The sequence below is a fragment of the Triticum aestivum genome, chromosome 2B, assembly GCF_018294505.1.
Source record: "Triticum aestivum cultivar Chinese Spring chromosome 2B, IWGSC CS RefSeq v2.1, whole genome shotgun sequence".
NCBI classification, from domain to species: domain Eukaryota; kingdom Viridiplantae; phylum Streptophyta; class Magnoliopsida; order Poales; family Poaceae; genus Triticum; species Triticum aestivum.
In genome coordinates this window covers 207107257-207126911 of record NC_057798.1, presented here as the reverse complement: position 1 = coordinate 207126911, position 19655 = coordinate 207107257, and the positions used below count along the sequence as shown (strand labels likewise).

General features: G+C 46.8%; 2 protein-coding genes and 1 pseudogene across 2 annotated transcripts; 2 read left to right on the top strand and 1 right to left on the bottom strand.

The window, feature by feature from the left end:
• Window positions 1-6052: 6052 nt before the first annotated feature.
• Window positions 6053-9100, top strand: LOC123044382 (protein EFFECTOR OF TRANSCRIPTION 2-like; annotated as a pseudogene).
• Window positions 9101-9335: 235 nt separating this feature from the next.
• On the top strand, window positions 9336-10074 carry LOC123044383 (uncharacterized). The gene has a single exon (XM_044467111.1). It carries the CDS (start codon window positions 9413-9415, stop codon window positions 9941-9943), a length of 531 nt encoding a protein of 176 aa, XP_044323046.1. The 5' UTR covers window positions 9336-9412; the 3' UTR covers window positions 9944-10074.
• Window positions 10075-10845: 771 nt separating this feature from the next.
• On the bottom strand, window positions 10846-19426 carry LOC123044381 (SUMO-activating enzyme subunit 2). Its single transcript, XM_044467109.1, has 11 exons — window positions 19156-19426; window positions 18898-18987; window positions 18133-18216; window positions 17813-18031; window positions 16785-16886; window positions 15584-16024; window positions 15275-15504; window positions 14872-14965; window positions 14596-14778; window positions 14343-14440; window positions 10846-11438 (listed from the first exon to the last, which is right to left on the bottom strand). Exons 1-11 carry the CDS (start codon window positions 19204-19206, stop codon window positions 11135-11137), a joined length of 1896 nt encoding a protein of 631 aa, XP_044323044.1. The 5' UTR covers window positions 19207-19426; the 3' UTR covers window positions 10846-11134.
• Between the last annotated feature and the right edge of the window lie 229 nt (window positions 19427-19655).

Below are 19655 nucleotides of genomic sequence, written 5' to 3'. Positions count from 1 at the left end.
GATCCGACTCATCTTTATCAGAAAAGCCGGCTCATGAGGGCTATGACTCAAAATTTGGAATGACATATTGATTAAAGTCTTAACCATACTCAATTAATCTTTTCCTATGGCTAAGACTTGGGGCTGGATGACTGTATAGACAAAGGAAGTAGATGTTCATACCTCATATTTCTGTCACATTCTTTTGATTATGTCTGCTTTCAGATCATGACCAGTATGCAGATGGCTCAGATAGCCGGAATATAGCTCATTGGCATCCAAGTTTGAGTAGCTCGCAATGTCAATTTGGTTTTGCTCTTCTTAATTAATTCCTCCTTGGCAGAATGCTTAGTCAAAACCGTGGGATTCCTCGGCTCTACATAGCCAGTGCCAATGATCAAGACATCTTCAGTATCTTCCTCGGCGGGCTTGATGGGGCTTGGTAGCTTAGCACTTAACGGGTCAACACTCATGGGATCCATGGGTGTGTCATGAGTCTCTGGTGGCGGGTCATCAGCAATGTCTTCAGGGTTCTAATTTGAAGCTTCTGATGCTGGGGTCTGTTTCTCCGGCTCATGACCTTGGGATCTTCGACCAGCTTGCCTACCTTCAGTTTCTTGCTTGGTTTGGCTATACCACTGAGAATAAGACATATGAGGATGTAATATATCGGTTTTAAAATAGTTAAAGCAAAGAAGTCAAAATGTTTTTACCCAGGGGCAATCTTGAAAGGAGGCATCTGAGTCCCAGTAGAGTCGCCAGGGGATGAATGGGAAGTTCCCTGATAATTTGAGTCAGAAGGATTAAGTGGTTGACGAATAAGACCCGCCTTTGGAAAGAATGGGATTGAACTCTGAGGCACCTCTTTTTGACGTTTGCGAGGGACTAGCGTGTTGGGTAAGCCGGCAGAAAGATCTCCGCCTCCACTGTTTTGGGTTATGCGTCGGGCTTCATGTTGTTGTTTCTTCAAAATAAAGTTTGGATCCAAGTAAGCTAAAGGGTGAGAAAACCTTACTTTCTGGGTCATTTGTCGAACTTTCTGTCTTGGCAAAGGCTCTGAGTCGGAGGAAATAATAGTTACCTCTTCAATGTCTGCTTGGCTGGTCTCCGCATCGTCCTGAGAGGAGTCAGCGTGAGTAAGATGTATAAAAAATGAACCAAGGGAATTGAGTTCTACCTCCGACTCATTGTCCAGGGCAAAAAGTTCTGGTGTATCTGATTTCTTCTTGGTTCTCTTTGAGGCCTTGGTCTTTGCCTTGACCTTTTTGGTTGGTTTATCCTGAAGCTTCTTGCTCCAAAAAGAAGAGTCGACCTGCAGAAAGCAAATGATGATGAGTGTGCAGTTTACATGAATAATGAGTAGAGTAAATGGGTTTGAACACTTACATCTGGAGTCGGGTTAAGAGTGCAGAAGGGATTCAATCCCGCCTTGCTCAGCTTTCTAAGCTTTCCCCAAGCAGCGTTTTGGTCATTTCATTGATCGATTTATCATCCAAACGTACTTGGCAGTGACACTGAGGATCTTTAACAATGCTAATGTATTCGCACATTAATCCGGGTCGGCGGCTCAAAGGTATGATCCTCCAAGCGACCCAGCACCGGACCAGATCAACTCCGGTTAATTCGTTAGCCAGCAAGGCTCTTATCTTTGGAAAGGTGGGCATATACTTAGCCTGTTCCGCGGTATTGATCTGATCTGGAAGTGGATGTTTTGGGTTAAGCCGGTAGTCACGGAAACCCGACATAGGATTTCCATCAGATGGAGATGTGTCCTGGCAGTAAAACCAGGTCTAATTCCAGTCTTTAGGGTGACTGGGAAGTGCAGCTGCAGGAAAGATAGCATCTCTTTGTCTTTGGATTGAGATCCCACCAAGCTCTAAGTTGGGTCCGTCTGTGAATTCAGTCTGGCGGTTCAAATAATAATACTCTCTAAAAAGATCAACACTTGGCTCTTTTTGAAGGTATACTTCACAAAATACTTGAAAGTTGCAGATGTTGGAGACAGAGTTGGGTCCGATATCTTGAGGGTGAAAGCGGGTTGATAGCGGATTGGGGTCCATGTAGCGGAATGTGGATAGCGGGAGATATTGCGGGCGCTATGTCCATGCAGCGGATTTGTAAAACCACTAGATTATTGTGTATATTTCTATATCATTAAGAAAAAGTAATGATATTTAATTTGGGCAGCAGCGGACGCTATTGCGCTGGCGCTATTGCGGATGCAATAGCGGATGTTATCTTCGCTATTTGAAACTATGGGGTGAAGTTGAAAGAAGTTCAATACATTGCGAAAGAATTTTGACCAAGGTGGTGAGAAGCCCCGGTTTATATGGTCGGCAAAGATTATGACTTTGCCTTCCTTTGGTTGAGGTCTAATTTCTAGCCCTGGAACTCGCCAGTGGACGACATTTTTGGCTGCTAAGACGCTCGTTTGAACATACTCATTAAGAGTTTGCTTCGTGAAGTTAAAGCGACCCAGTTGCACGAGGTGACAGTCTTAGTCATTTTTTACCACGTAAGGCCTAAGAAGGAAATATTGGCGGGATAAATTCATGATGGTAAGCCACCCAAAGGTTAAAGAAAGCAATTTTATTATGCAAAATTGGTTATGTGCAAGGATTGATTGCTATGAAAGAGGATGAATGGCATGATTAAAATCGAAAAGGCACAGTCAGGCAATATCAGCTTTAGATAAATGATGACGGTTAAAAAGTTCATAAGTAAGCCGGCGGGAATTTGGCGGGTTACAAAATACCATTTAAGCCGCCCCTACGACAGTGACAAGGCAGTTATCTAAAGATCTGGAGTGGAGTGAGATTTCGCCAAGTGTTGAACAAATAAGTTTCGCAGGTTCTGCTTATAATTTTGGATCTACGACAGTTCGAAAAATAGGTGGAAATTGTTGAACCTAAAACATGGAGGACGAACTGCTATATTGAGGGTTGAATCTCGGAAAGAAGGGATACATTTATGATTCGAGACGAATATTACGAGCTACTGATGCAAGTTTTCAGTGTCATTCTTGGATTGATTAAAGTAGTGTGGCGGTGGAACTGCAATGAACTCCGCTGAACCCTATGAACAAGGATGATCCAGCATGAATCTAGGTCAAAGGGAGAACTTTACCTGGATGCTTGAATGAAGAGCGGGGGTGCACCGCCGTTATCTGGTCCGGTCAGGTTGATGCAGCGGCCTGTGCTGAAGTCGCTGGCGGGGGACGGCGGTGGCGGAGCTCTGTTGGCATTGGTCGTCGTGGGGAGGAAAAAGAAGAAGAGGCAGGGGTAAAAGTGAAAAGGAGGGCCCCTGTCCCTATTTATAAGCAGATGATAAGATGGCACATGTGGAAATCGAGGGGCAAAATGATTATGTTTACGATGCGGGCGCCTCGATTTTCGGGAGGCCCATTAAAGACAAAGATCTGTTAAGATATCCTGGGTCATGTGCGACCTTAATGCACATGACGTCATGGAGGGTTATAAGACATCATGGCGGGTTACAGTGGTTTGCACAAAATTAGACATTGGTGCGGTTTTGTTAAGTTAAAATACTGAAGATTGACATGAACAAGTTCAAGTCAACCTGGAGCCTAATGTTGGAGATATAGTTTTGAGGTGTGACCCGCCCAGGAGGGGCCGGGTTACACCTTTGACGGTTTAATATGAAGAATGCCTAAGGAGGCCCAAGGTGTGAAGACGGCGGCTCATAGAGGTAGGCCTGGTAAAGGCCCAAGACCCGAACCTGTGAACCGTCGTATGATGACTTGCCTTGTAAGTTATTGCTAGTTAGAAACCGAGCCGACCACGGTATGTAGGCCGGCCGGGACTCTGTAAGCCTCCGGGTCTCAAGCTGTGTATATAAAGGTGAGATCCAGTGGCGGGTTAACTCAAGAAACAAGCAATCGAGAACTAGGTCAAGTGTATTCGCTCCCTTGTAATCGAAACTCAAGCAATACAACTAGAAGCAGGACATAGGCTTTTACCTCCACCTTGAGGGGACGAACCTGGGTAAATTCTTTGTGTCCTTTGTCCCCTTCAACCCCTTCAAGCTAACCTAGTCGCGATGGTTCCACACCTAAATCCTTTCACTAGGGCATCTGCCGTGACAAACCCATGACATTAACCATCTTTAATCAACGAGGTACTCTAGTAGACGCTTACTAAGGACACGGTGTAGTTTATGTATTCACAAATATATTTAAGTTTCCAGTCAATATAATTCTAGCATGAATAATAAACATTTATCATGAACTGGGAAATATGATAATAACCAATTTATTATTGCCTCTGGGGCATATTTCCAACATGTGCAGCAGACCATAAGAGACCGCCCGGCGTTGTCGTAGACGTGTCCGGACGTGCCCGCGGGGTCGGATTGTCAAGTCCGGTTATAGAGCTTTAAGAGCAACTCTAATGGGTCGACCCAAATTGTCCGAGCGTGTTCGTTTGGATCGAAATGGACCAAATCGTTGGCCCAACGCCCGAACCCAAACCCAAGCAGCGTTCGCTCAGTGTTTATCTGGACGCATTTCAAGCCCAAATTTGCGCCTGGTTTGCATCCACGAGGAAACAAAACAGACAAGGTGTGTGTCCTCTCGGTGTCCGTGTGGCCCCACTTGTCTGTCGCCCAACCACCGCATGTGGTGGTATTAAACGCGGACACCTAACTCAGGCCCGCTTGGCAATGGGTGGAAGTTGTCGATCGTCGTCCTTTTTAATGGAAGCGTGCGGCGAGACCGACCTCATCCACTTCTCTCCCCGTCCACATCTAGCCATCCTTGCTCCCTCACCGATGACACAAACCCTAGCTTGCCTAGCTCGTCTAGTCTGTGCATGTCCACCATGGGGTTTTCTAGCAAGGGCAAGGGCAAGCTCACCCCGCCGCCAGCTCTTCCCTGATGCCGCCACCACCTCACTGCGGAGCGCCACTGCGGGAAAGGGAGCGCATGTACATCCCAGTGCACTACACGAGGTGGCACTGGCAGTACCAGCAGGCGCTACCCTATCCAGATGTCACCCTGCCGCATGGTTGGCATCTGGACCCACACCGTACCCCAGTGTCGACGGTGCCACGGTCATGGCGTGCGCACGTCGAGGAGGTGCGCAGGCACCATGAGTTGCGGACACTGGAGCAGCGGCGGCACCCTGCTTATGCGGCCGACTCCCCCAACCGGGAGATCTGGTTCGCCATGGAGCACGAGCAGGACGCCTCCACGGCATGCAGCTCGACCACGTTGTCCCACCGCCGCCGCCAGAGGTCAAGCCAGAGGAAGCAGCCTACCGGGCCGCGCTTGAGGCGGCATTGCAGTGCGCTCTCGAGGAGAGCAGGTGCGACGAGGACGCGCACTAAGAAGGCCTGGAGAACGTCGTCGCACTGTCCACGGCCGGCGACTGCGTCTTTCCCCCGCCACAGCCGCCGCCTCTTGCGCTTCCCGAGCCCAAGGTCAAGCCACCTCCACAGGAGCCTGAGTCAGTGCGGTATCAGTGGACCGTCCAGGTCCGCGAATGGGTCTGCGTGCCGCCCATGGGGCTTGGCGCGACGACGGAGCAGGAGACGCCATACCTGCAACAATGGAGGACGCGCGTGCTGGTGGAGGAGCACGCCAACGGTGAGTGTCAGACGGAGCTTGAGCGCCGCTGGGCGCGGGAGGAAGAGGCGGAGGAGCGCCGGGAGAGGGCGTCAGAGGAGCGCGCCCGCCAGCCGGCGCCGCAACCATCGGTGGATGCGGCGCGGGGCATCATTCCATTGCGTTGGCCCGGTGCCGGAGCTCATCGACCTCCACTGCGTTGGCCCGGTGCCGGCGGGAGCTCATCGACCTCACCAGCCCGGGGGAGGACGACGACGCCTAGAGCAGCGCGCGGGAAGGCAATGTCCTTTTTTAATGTTCAATTAAGTTTAAGTAGACTTTGATCGGCGTTTGGCCGGAGTTTTAATGTTTAATTATGTTATAGTTTGGACTTCTTAATGTTAGTTATAGTTTGGACTTCTTAATGTTGGGTGTTTTTAGTCTCCGCGCACAATCGAAAAAAAAACGAATACAAACGTACGCTCAGCCGACTCAAACGAGTACAAAACACGGTCGCTGCCTTGGAGTTGCTCTAACCCGCATCTGTGTGAACGGCTGGACCGATCCCGGCCGAGCGATAAAGTTCAAAATTCCAAATCGGCCACGATTCTCGAAAGACGACAGCCCCTCTCTCGGCGGCGATGCGACCGGCGGCGGCGCTGAGCCTACCTGCCAGACACTACCAGGGAGTGCGCTAGGCAGAGGCGGCGTAGCGATGCCTGCAGTCGCCGCCGCCAGACTGAAGCGGGAGGACTGCCCCCGCACCAAACACGACTCCCTCTTCTCCCCATGGAAGGTGCGTGCGTGCTCCTCCTCTCCTGCTTGCCATCTGCTACTGTCGGCAGCCGCTGCAAGCTTTCCTGATTGGGAGCTTAGTTGACGAGATCCGGCCCGTGGCCTCCATCCGCACTGCTACGCGATTTCCACCCCGCGCCTCAAATTCTAGGGTCGGATTGGAAAATCTTGGGTTCTTGATTATAGCTTGATTTGCTCCTGAATTCCCCCGTTTGTAGGTTCTTGTGGGGCCGTCGGACTGGGAGGACCACTCCGCCGGCAAGGAGGGGGTCCAGAGGTATCACACACGCAACCTCCCGGATAACTTCCCTGGTCTCTACGAGCTGGGCGTTGCAAGGCCTTCCTATGATGGTGTCAGGGCTGGCAGAAATCGATCAGTCGTCGTCGTGGTGGTGTACCTCGGGCAGGCCGATAGTGTCAGGGCGAGGCTCCAGCAGTACGGACGGACAGGGTCACACCTGGACACCGGGAATCCGTTGGCTGCTGTCGGTAAAGCTGAGATGAACGCGCTCACGGCAGGACCTGGATTGTTCAGGGAAGTCTTCTCCAGAGGTTACTCCGTGATGTTTCGATGTGCGCTGGTAAGTGTTTTCATGCTTGTTTCCCACTTCTTACGATGAGAAGGGGTTTGTTGAACTGTCATACAAAAATCTGCACTAACACACCAATGATGCCTCATAGTTTGATGATAAACAAGTGCACGCATCTATTATGAGAGTTATTAAAATATGTCAATCAAGGCTGCAAGTTCTCGTGCCCTTTAGGTTTCAAGAACAGCATCATAGCCTCCTGCAAAGTAGTTACTTGGTGGTGTTCTCTGTTGATATTGTTTCGGAGACTTCCTTTTGAAGTTTCTTCAAATTCTCATGCTCATGCTGTTCAAATGTGCATATAAGAGTGTCGTGTTAATATGTCCTTTCCTTTGAACCCTTGCTAATGTTTTTATAGTTATAAAGTTTACGTGTTGGCTGTTTGGTGCAGACTTGTCATTGTGCAGTCTCGTCTTAACTGTTTCCACAATATTGCCTTCAGCACTTAATGGACTGTAGTTGATACTTGACAATATGTATGTATTATGTGGTTGCCTGGTTGGTCATGAACCTAATTAAATCATGCACACTGTTCTTGGAAATTTATTTGTACGGCATTTACCTAGCCATATTTTGTAAGTAGTGGTTTAAAGTGAGTATGTGAAATCTTCCGTTGAAAGTGATGCATGAAGGGAGATCCATAAACAATGCTTCTTAGTATCTTGTACAGAAACAGAACGGATCATTTTTTATCTCTAGCCGTTTGTATTGTGATTATGTTGAAAATATACTTGCCATTGTGCCTAATGTCTTCGTTACTGTGGGCAAAAACAGATGGGTTCCAAAAAAGCAGCTGAGAAGACTGAAGCTCAGCTACTGGGAGTATTTGATTATGCATGGAACAAACTGCAGAATGGTGTGTGTCGTCGCGAAGAAATACTGCTCAAGTTAGAACAGGGAAGCCATAGATTATCTTTGCTTGGCAGAGTTCAGCACTTCAAACAGAGGGTGTTTGGAGAGAAAGCAGGTATAAAGATTAACAGCAGTGGGTCTGTTGAGATTTCATCTGGCAGTATGAAAAATATGCTTCCAAGAGTACGTAGGTTTGTCGGCTTCAGACCTCGTTTAGTTAACTCTGGTGACGGTTTAAATGAGGCAATTGATATTCACCGGAAATGCACACCTCAGACCAATACTGCTGGTAATAAACAAGCACGTAGAAAGTCTGAAGGATACAAGGTGAAAAAGATCGATGTTATTAAACGGCAAACTGTGCCGACAAGAGAAGCCGAAGCTGTTTGTGGTGTAATGCTAGAAGATGGTTCTTCTTGTCTAGAGGATCCAATGGAAGGAAGGAAAAGGTGTGAGTTGCACAAAGGTAGAAGAGTCAAGAGTCGCATACAGTCGCAAAGTATCCTCTTCTAGCTCCACTTGCCAAGTTGCTATTCCAACTGTTGAATCCATACCTCAACAAACTGCTAATCCAAGTAAACCAGATCAAGCATGGCAAACCAATGCAGACCAGTCCAAAAATCTGTCGACAAATGTAAAGGAGCCATCACAGCAAAGGAACAGCTTGGAAGCAAAGGAGATGAAAATCGGAGAAGCTCCTACAGAAGATGAGGCATATGGAACCTCCCATGCAGAATCTCAGTTCCACCAAGATGAGCCTGTTGGAAGAAAGTGGTTTGAGCTACTCAAAGCACAGAAATCAGCCAGCGCACCATCGTTGAGAGGCCAAGGATGTCAGACGAGAGAAGCAAACGACGACGCATCAGCCATATGTGGAGTAGTGACAGATAATGGGTACTGCAAACTGGCACCAGTGACAGGAAGGGAAAGATGCGAGGAGCACGGAGGAATTGAGGTCACTGGTGCTTCATCGGCACCATGTTCCGGAAGGTCGGGATGGCCATCTGTCTGTGGAGCTCGAGCATCCGATGGTTCACCTTGCAAGAATCAGCCAATCGCAAGGAGGAAGAGATGTGCGTTGCACAAAGGTCAAAGAGGGTGCTGCGCCTCCACGCCATCCATCAAATAAAAACATTGTCCCATTGATCCTGTTGTGTGTTGTAATAGCATTTCTGATACGGATTTTGAAATTACTGATTATTCCATTTTATAAGGTTTTGATTTGCTGTTCATGTTGTAAACAACATTGTTGATGATAGATAAGAAGAAAGTGTAACTGTGTTGATGAAATTTCGGAGCTATGGATAATTGGGTTAGCTGATGGAATGTTGGAGAACAATTGGTTCTGCCTGTGACCACCCTCTGAACATTATACGCACTAACATGATTTTGAGCTTATACTATGCACATTACTTCATCTTTATCTGTGTGCACACCACATATACAAATCTCTGTAAATGTGTAGAGAAAGCAGAGCAATTACCTCTACAACTTGCGGGGAGAGCACACGTGTCATGCGGGTAGAGGTCATCCTCGTGCCGTTGCGCCTCCGCCTATTTGGAGCCTCCAAAATCAAAAGGGAACATCCGAGGACGCGAGCACCCTCCACCTCCGCTCAACTCCGCGGATCACTATGCTCCCGCCGCAACTCCCCGGACCCGCCGGGCACCTCCGGCTCGCCCTTGCCGTCACCGCCTCCTTCGCCATCAGCTGCATCGGCCGCTCCCGCCGCCGCCGCCGCGCGAAGCACAAGCGCATCGCGTTCCCACCCCCGCCGCTCCGCCGACTGGTCTCCTCCTCCATCCGCCGACTCCTCCCGCGCCCGCGCCCGCTCGGCGGCGGATGGCCCGGGCGAAGGGGGAGGCGGAAGGCGCCCGCCGAGGACGTGGTGCTGCTCGTCCTCTCTCTGGCCCTGGGCGACAGGCTCGCCGTCCTCGCGGAGGCCTGGCGCGCGTCGGGCCTGGGCCAGGCGCTCGGCATCTGGGCGGCGGTGTGGGGGCGGGCGAGGAGGAGGAAGAGGACGAGCGGGCTCCGGAGGCTCGCGGCGCTGCTGCTCGGGATCGCGTTCTGCGCGCTCGCGTCGCATTTCAGAGGGGCGGCGTTCTTGGAAGGCCTCCGGAAGACGGGCGGCGGCCGGAAATTAGCGCGGATTTTCCTGCACTGATTGATTTTGTTTCCCCGTTCGATTTCTTTAGTATGCATTTGCCCGAAACGGCGACAGAATTGTAGGTTTCCTTGTGCGGATGGATTGTGTTCCTCAACTGTTGATGTGATTTTGTTGCGGCTGCTGTTCTACTTGGAGGCATTCTGTTGGCGTCCTGATGAACTCGACTGTTGATTTGGAGCATCTTGTTCGTCTGGTTTTGCTGGTTGAGATGGAAGCATCAACGAATTCATTTGTTGCAATGGCTATGTGTTGCTGAAATGGTAGTTCAGTTATTTGCTGCCGCTAACTAGCGGACGTGCTCTCACCAAGTTTAGAGGTTTTTCTTCTTAGAATCAACTCTAGATCTTGGCAATTTGAGTGCATATTGTTTGATTTTTTACCAGAGAACTGTTAAAAGAAACAAAACATAACCGAAATAGGACCCTCTTAGTTAGCGAACGTTAGCTAGGAGGAGGTGGGCCGGTGGCATTTCCAACTGAGATGACAACTTCTTCGGAACAACATTAACATTTTCTTCCAAGAAGATATTTTTTTGAAAACTGCCACCATTTGATCTCACCAGCAACTAAAACAGCCAGCAAGAGCATTTGACCTCAGAGCATCTCCAACAGACGCACAAAAACACGCAATGCAAATTGTGATGCGCGCATAATCCAGCACCCCAACCAAATTTACAGCATGCATTAGCGCTTTTTCACTTGTATCCAACCTTTTTCACCTTTTTTTACCCAACCTTTTTCACCTTTTTTAACACGAGCTATTTTACAGGTTCTGCTGAAGCTGTCCAGCACCCAAAAAACCCGAATTTTAGCACACAAGGCAGTTTTTGGGCGCATATTGAAAGAAAAAACCCTCCCAGCTGACGTTCACCCGATAACATTACCAATACGATACAGAAAGAAGAGCAAAAATTATCGTCCATTCTCCTTCGCAGAGAAACACAATTTCACCCTTACAGCTGACTGTCAGCGGGGCATTAGTCGCTCCTGTGCCTACAAACTCAACTACAAATTACATTCCTATGGCGCAGTATCTAAAGCCAAAAATGTCCCAGGGGTAGTCACTGATAGCTCAATATCATCATCAGCCTAACATCACCACATAGATAAGTTACCAAAGATGCTACGTTGGAACAATGAGTTAGCCATGACAGCTATTATCTCTAGACGAGCAAGACAGTAACGACTGCTATTGCAATCTCTTTTTCTTGATTAACGCTGGGTTCCCGTCGAGAATCGTACAATCTTCGTCGTCTTCAACAACCTGAGCACTACTAGATGCGTCACAGTTTTCCTTTGTTTCCAACAGTTCATCCAGCTTGCGCTTCATCCCAGGTTTAGATGGATCCTCAACAGCGTCATCAGTGGCATGTGCACTGGATGAAGAAGCTGCCAATTTGTTCTCCCCATTACTATTAATCTGTTTCTCCACCGGAGCAGACCATCCAGATAAAACCATTCCGTCAGGCTCTTTCTCCTCGTCAAACTCTTCCCTGCATGGATGACAGAAGAAATTAAGCTCTGGTCGTTGACAGAGGTACTTAACTGAAAAAGTACACATATGACAGAAACAAAGTATTCAGGTCACATTCTGACTCTACAGCACTGCAATCTATCCATGTATATGAGGTATGATATTAAGCATGGAATGTGTGAAGAACATTACTGTACATGAAAAAACCAATTTGTATGTGAAACCATTTTGTAAAACAACCAGTTTCAGCATCATGCTACCACTCTAGGACAGTGGGAAATCATCTGCCAACTTTAATTAGCAAATTGTATGTATGAAGGTGTTCTATGTATTTTATAAAGACTGTTGGAAGGCAAGGGAAACCCGATAATTTTATATACAACGCATGGGGGCTTTGGCTATGGCATCAGGAATCAAGAAGGAGAAGATGTCTTAAGCTTTGCTCTAGCCTACAACATGATTGTAGCCAACACCCTCTTTAGAAAGAGAGAATCACATCTGGTGACTTTTAGTAGTGGCCAACACTCTAGCCAGATTGATTTCATCCTCTCGAGAAGGGAACATAGGCGTGCGTGCCTAGACTGTAAGGTGATACCTGGAGAGAGTGTTGTACCCCAGCATAAGCTGTTGGTTGCTAACTTCCGCTTTTGGATTCGTGTCCAGCGGGATAAGCGGGCTAAAGTCGCTAGAACGAAGTGGTGGAAGCTCAAGGGGGAGGTAGCTCAGGCGTTCAAGGAGAGGGTCATTAAGGAGGGCCCTTGGGAGGAAGGAGGGGATGCGGACAATGTGTGGATGAAGATGGCGACTTGCATTCGTAGGGTGGCCTCAGAGGAGTTTGGAGTGTCCAAGGGAAGGAGAAGCGAAGATAAGGATACCTGGTGGTGGAATGATGATGTCCAGAAGGCGATTAAAGAGAAGAAAGATTGCTTTAGACACCTATACCTGGATAGGAGTGCACACAACATAGAGAAGTACAAGATGGCGAAGAAGGCCGCAAAGCGAGCTGTTGGTGAAGCAAGGGGTCGAGCGTATGAGGACCTCTACCAACGGTTAGGCACGAAGGAAGGCGAAAGGGACATCTATAAGATGGCCAAGATCCGAGAGAGGAAGACGAGGGATATTGGCCAAGTCAAATGCATCAAGGACGGAGCAGGCCAACTCTTGGTGAAGGACGAGGAGATTAAGCATAGATGGCGGGAGTACTTCGACAAGCTGTTCAATGGGGAGAATGAAAGCTCTACCATTGAACTGGACGACTCTTTTGATGAGACCAGCATGCATTTTGTGCGTCGAATCCAGGAGTCTGAGGTCAAGGAGGCTTTAAAAAGGATGAAGGGAGGCAAGGCGATGGGCCCGGATTGTATCCCCATTGAGGTGTGGAAAGGTCTCGGGGACATAGCGATAGTATGGCTAACCAGGCTTTTCAATCTCATTTTTCGGGCAAACAAGATGCCAAAAGAATGGAGACGGAGTATATTAGTACCAATCTTCAAGAACAAGGGGGATGTTCAGAGTTGTACTAATTACCGTGGAATTAAGCTGATGAGCCATACAATGAAGCTATGGGAGAGAGTCATTGAGCACTGCTTAAGAAGAATGACAAGCGTGACCAAAAACCAGTTTGGTTTCATGCCTGGGAGGTCGACCATGGAAGCCATTTTCTTGGTACGACAGCTTATGGAGAGATATAGGGAGCAAAAGAAGGACTTGCATATGGTGTTCATTGACTTGGAGAAGGCCTATGATAAGATACCGCGGAATGTCATGTGGTGGGCCTTGGAGAAACACAAAGTCCCAGCAAAGTACATTACCCTCATCAAGGACATGTACGATAATGTTGTGACAAGTGTTCGAACAAGTGATGTCGACACTGATGACTTCTCGATTAAGATAGGACTGCATCAGGGGTCAGCTTTGAGCCCTTATCTTTTTGCATTGGTGATGGATGAGGTCACAAGGGATATACAAGGAGATATCCCATGGTGTATGCTCTTTGCGGATGATGTGGTGCTAGTTGACGATAGTCGGGCGGGGGTAAATAGGAAGTTAAGAGTTATGGAGACAAACCTTGGAATCGGAAGGGTTTAGGCTTAGTAGGACTAAAACCGAGTACATGATGTGCGGTTTCAGTACTACTAGGTGTGAGGAGGAGGAGGTTAGCCTTGATGGTCAGGTGGTACCTCGGAAGGACACCTTTCGGTATTTGGGGTCAATGCTGCAGGAGGATGGGGGTATTGATGAAGATGTGAACCATCGGATCAAAGCCGGATGGATGAAGTGGCGCCAAGCTTCTGGCATTCTCTATGACAAGAGAGTGCCACAAAAGCTAAAAGGCAAGTTCTACAGGACGGCGGTTCGACCCGCAATGTTGTATGGCGCTGAGTGTTGGCCGACTAAAAGGCGACATGTTCAACAGTTAGGTGTGGCGGAGATGCGTATGTTGAGATGGATGTGTGGCCAAACGAGGAAGGATCGAGTCCGGAATGATGATATACGAGATAGAGTTGGGGTAGCACCAATTGAAGAGAAGCTTGTCCAACATCGTCTGAGATGGTTTGGGCATATCCAGCGCAGGCCTCCAGAAGCTCCAGTGCATAGCGGATGGCTAAAGCGTGCGGAGAATGTCAAGAGAGGGCGGGGTAGACCGAATTTGACATGGGAGGAGTCCGTTAAGAGAGACCTGAAGGATTGGGGTATCACTGAAGAGCTAGCTATGGACAGGGGTGCATGGAAGCTTGCTATCCATGTGCCAGAGCCATGAGTTGGTTGCGAGATCTTATGGGTTTCACCTCTAGCCTACCCCAACTTGCTTGGGACTAAAGGCTTTGTTGTTGTTGTTGTTGTTGTTGCAAACATCCAGCTAAGGTATATAGTTTTTAAAAGACATCACTGGCATTAATACTAGGAAAATACAAATATGAACCTGTGCTTGATGTTAATGCTGCATGACAACTCCTGCTGGAAATCCTCAACAGTAAGCTTTGTACCATTAATAACTGGAGCTGGCAGTTCAGCCAAGACCTGTAACAGTTGATCAACACTAAGCTGGCAACAAATATATTGTAATCGACAATGTAGAAACAAAAGGGCCACAGATTAGAGAGGGGACAAATGACATGGGAGTGCATTGGCCCTTGCCTTGAACAGGAAACATTATGAGTCTATGAGGATAGTACCTTCTCAAGGTTTAAAGCATAGTTTGCAGCCTCGTCTTCCTCTAAGCCATCGCCATCCTCAAAAACAAGTGTAGAGCCAATCATTACCAACGGTAGGTTCATTCCAAGTTTGCTTTTTATAATCTTGTCGATAACCTCCTTAAGCTTTGTGACCTTAGTGTTAACATCCAGCAGAAGAGGGGTCTGATGCATTCAGTTTTAGTTTCATGTCAGATATAAATACAAAAGACAGGAATAACATGTAAGAACCGAGACATCTTAGACAGTGCAAAATACCTCAGAGCAGACATAGCATGATTCATTAGGTTCAAAAGGTTCTACAGGCATCAGGAGCAACTTCTTTGTAGGATGTTCAAGACAATACGTCATTCTGTAACATTTCAAAAAATTAAGTAGTATTTACTGTATTGCCGGTGAGATGGGCACAGAAACGCATGAAGAACATATGATACCATGTAAAAAGGGGTGCCGAAAAAGTGGCAATCGCAGCACTCTTTTCAAACTACTCCCTCCGTCCCATAATATAAGAGCATTTTTACACTAGTGCGGTGTCAAAAACGCTGTTATATTATGGGACGGAGGGAGTACCATATTCAGAAAAGAGGTACACCGAACTGTAACAACATCAGGAAGAAACATAGGCAAAAACAATGTGAGATAACAAATTAAGTATAGTCACCTGTAGTTCTTGTAATCATCCCTGAGAACTTTGATTGCTTCGATAACAATAAGACCAGCTATTATAGCATTTGTTGTTGCCACAGCATGAACTATGTTTCCAGCAACACCTTTAGCTTCAAATAGGCTATGTAGTGGTATACCAAAAGAGTGAGCTCTGATATTAGCCGCAGCAGTAACAAACTCAACTGCTAACTGGTCATCCTTGTCAAAAACCAAGTTCCCTATTTCCTGAGATCAGAAAAAATGAATCATATACAAGAAAATCATTTCTTAAAAGTTACAGAACTTGAACATAACACATACAGACCTTCTCTCTTTTCTCAAAAAACAATTTAAAAGCCTCCAAAAGCACTCTTGAATTTTCAGCCAGAGTCCATATCTCTTGAGGATTTGTAAGACCTAAAGATGCCATAGCAGAAGGCTCTTCATGATCATTACTGCAGTCCCGTGAGCTACCATTTTGCTTTACTGCTTCAGGTAATGTGTCTCTAATGTATACTGGATTTGGTCTTCTCCGATTCTTCCAGGTTTCTTCATTCTCTAAGGCAACTTCGATATTATAACCAAATACATGATCATAAATCCTCTGAGCATACTGATCAAGATCTTCATCAATATCCCTTTCAAATACATCTAATTTTGAACTGCTGCCATCTTTTGAATGCACATTAAGGTCATTATCTTGGTTCTTATCACCAAATAGCTTAGCAAAAAGAAGCTCCTTTGCCCAAACAATGCAGTGCACAAACTGCAAAAAGGAAATTAAATAATGCCATTAAAGCTCATTGTGTGTTTCAAAAAATATTACCAAATTTACCAAGTAAAAAGTGTTGATACTTCAAATACTAATTACGTGACAACTGTGATTACCAAAAGCAAGCAAATGAATGTTTGTTAGAAATTTAGAATGTATCCTCTGTGCATTAAACTCGCATTTTGAGGATTCCAAGATATGCAGCATTCACATCCGGAATTACCTGTCGTTGAAATGGATGTATCTAGATGTATTTCAGTGCTAGATACATCTGTTTGAAACGGAGGGAGTACAATATTAGGCAACTAGGTCAAAAAGCATCGAGTTTAAATGACTTTTCTTGCAAGGTTTCATCAGAACTAATCCAAGAAACAAAGGCCGAATAAATAAGCTTATTTCTAGATATAAACTGGGTTACAGGGGTATGAAGCCATTAATAATTTAATACAAAAGAATACTGACTATTTATATAAGAAATATTCCTTCCCACATTAAACAAAACTATGCATATTAAGACCATACAAACCAACATAATACTTAGCTTCAGAAGAAATAGCAGAACTTAACTAATACTCCCTCCGTCCCAAAATTCTTGTCTTAGATTTGTCTAGATACGGATGTATCTAACACTAAAACGTAACTAGATACATCCGTATTTAGACAAATCTAAGACAAGAATTTTGGGACGGAGGGAGTATCATGATAAGAAATGCAGACATGAAAATAATCAGCATGCAGCGGCAAAAAGAGGAACCTTTGATGGGGTGCTTGTAATTGTGCAGACTGGATATGACTTTGGGATAGGCTTAGGTTGGCATTCATAGCACTCTGTTTTACCCTTGACATGAACAGTAACCTGCAAAATAGAATGACAATTGCTTTTAGTAAAGCATTAACTTGACCTATTCAGCAGAGAGCCAGACTCCTTGATTAGTTCAGTGACCATTGCTTTCACAGTTGACAGATGTGCTACAAGTAACGAGGATGGTAAAAACAACAGTGAGGTACAGACAAAAACAGAAAACTCATTTTATACCAAGCAGTTTAGGCCTGGCCACTAAATGGTATGCATTTATATCAAAGTAACACTTGGGTTTTGACAATTGATGTGCATGAATCAAATGCCGACTCATATTGGATGCTCGTGGCACAACTATTTGATGTACAAGTTTACAGATTATGTCACTTATTCGGCTCTTGATGGTCAATTTTTCAGCTTCAAGTCAATTATGAAATGCAATGATATGTACACAACTACCAAACAAATGTCAACCATATGCAAAGCATACACAAAATATAGCATAAATACCAGCACTACATGCTGCGGGTTGTATATAGGATTTCTAAATACGTCATTTTTTTAAAAGCATGCATAAGCAGCTCTTATGGAAGAGAGTGGGCAGATGCCTACTTTCTGTTATACATTGAGCTTATCTACACCAGGAAGGCTGAGTTTAGAAATGACAATGCATTTCCGCATGTGTCCTAACGTAATTGTGCAAAGGTCCAGACCAAACATTTAGCCATGTTATCAGAGTGTACACAATGGCCATCTCAAGTGGAAGGTTGTACACCTGGGGTAAATATTACTGCTATCTTACTAACAAAATGAGAAGGGACCACCAATGGTTAGCACACTGGCCAACAATCAAATATCATGGAATACCTTGTAACAGGAGAACTACGAGCAAAAGACAAACATATGAATACCCACAGGCACTAGTTACAAGGGAGATGCAAAGATATAAAGAGAAAAAAAAACATGATATTTGGTCCACTCACCTGTCCGAGAAACCCAGTGGTCCCACTTTCAACCAAAGGAACTTCAGCAGCAAGGCAGAGGCGATTCACATGTCGTCTAGCATCCAAGTTATCAAGGCCATTCAAAACTACATTAAACTGCTTGAAAAAGTCAACGTTGAACTGGGCATCCTTAACATTTGCATGGTGTGACTTTATATTGATATTTGGCCTAAATTTCAGAATAGCATCACGAGCAACCTGACAAAATCAATGGTGGAAACATCATAAGCAGGCATCAATTATGAAGAAGTCCCCAAGATAACTATACCATCATATGTTCATGTAGAAAATATACTTACATGGGCTTTTGACTGTCCCACATGACTCTTCCGAAACAAAAACTGTCTGTTAAGATTGCTGACCTCAATGGTGTCCAAGTCAATCTGCATAAGAAAAGCAACAAGATGAACCATTTCAGAAGTGTGTCAAGCAAATTGATTTGTATAACTTTAGTTGCCTGAACATGGATTACTCCGTGTCTATTTAAAGACTATTTTGCATACAAGGTACATCAACCTCAAGGAACTACTGTGAAGATATCACCTTTCATAACAGTACAAAAACGTGAGCCAACTGGGCTCGCCCAATGCACAATGATTTTTTTTTGACACAACAACACACCTTTGTTTGTAACTTTGACACAAATGACACACTTTGTGACATTGGCAGGTGGCCCCTGACACCACATGTCAGTGACAACAAGGGTGTACCATTTTGCCAAAGCCAAACAAAGGTGTGTTATCAAATTCATAATGCACAATCTAAGAAGGCAGTACCAGCGCCCTAAAATCAATACAATCAAGCAAGCGCATATGCAGGTAAGCACAGCCTAGAGGAAAACCTTGGATAGAGTAGCGGCCCAAGCAGTTTATGCATCTATGTTTCAGCTTCAAGTCAACGCTAACACCATCGCAGATCCCGCTACCGACACATAGACGCACCAGCAATCCACCGCGGTGCCGCCGACAACAGCTAATGTGAAGAGCTAGATTCGAACTAAACCTAGGCACGGTGTCAACAGAGGGCGCGGAAGCAAGGGGGCATGTGGTAGATAACAAACTTACGACGTGTATGTCGCTGAAGCCGGAGAGGGCGAGGGTCTTGAGGAGCTCGCACCCGATGCCTCCAGCCCCGACCATGAGAACCTTCGCCGCCTGCGCACAAAGCGAACAGCAGCAGCACCGGACGAACCGAATCAGGCGCCGAGATCCCAGAAACAGGAAGAGGGAAAAAAAACAAGGGCCGCGGAGATCCCCACGAGCGCCCGCGGCGGCGGGAGCACGGGGGCGGGGCGGAGGGAGGGGGCTGGCGGTGGGGCCTACCTTGACGGCCTCCTCCGAGGAGGCGGAGGCGGGGGCGGCGGCGGAGGCCATGGGGGAGGGGGCGCCGGCGGAGGCGAGGGTTTTGAGGCGCCGAGGGTTTGGTTTGGGTGGGAAAGGAATTTGGGAGATGGAGATTTGGGAGGAGGGGGGAGATGGAGGAAGGCTTTGATGAGGTGAGGGGCGGGTCGCGTCGCGTCGCTCCGCACCCGGAGGGGGGGAGGGAAGAAGGAAAGGAAGCGTCGTGGAAATTGAGGGGTCCGTCGCGCTGCTGCGGCTGCTGGTCAGTTGCGCGGCCTGGTTGCAGCCTTGCAGGACGACGGGACGGTTGGACTGGATGGATGGATATGCTACGATCTGTGGGCGGGCGGGCGGTGGGGCCTGCTAGGAGCCTTTGGGAACTGCTGGTTGACCTTTGGCTTTTGAAATCTCTGCTCCCTGTGGTCTTTTGCTCAACCAAAACTGCTCCCTCCAGTCTAGAGGTAATTGAACGCAAAAAAAAA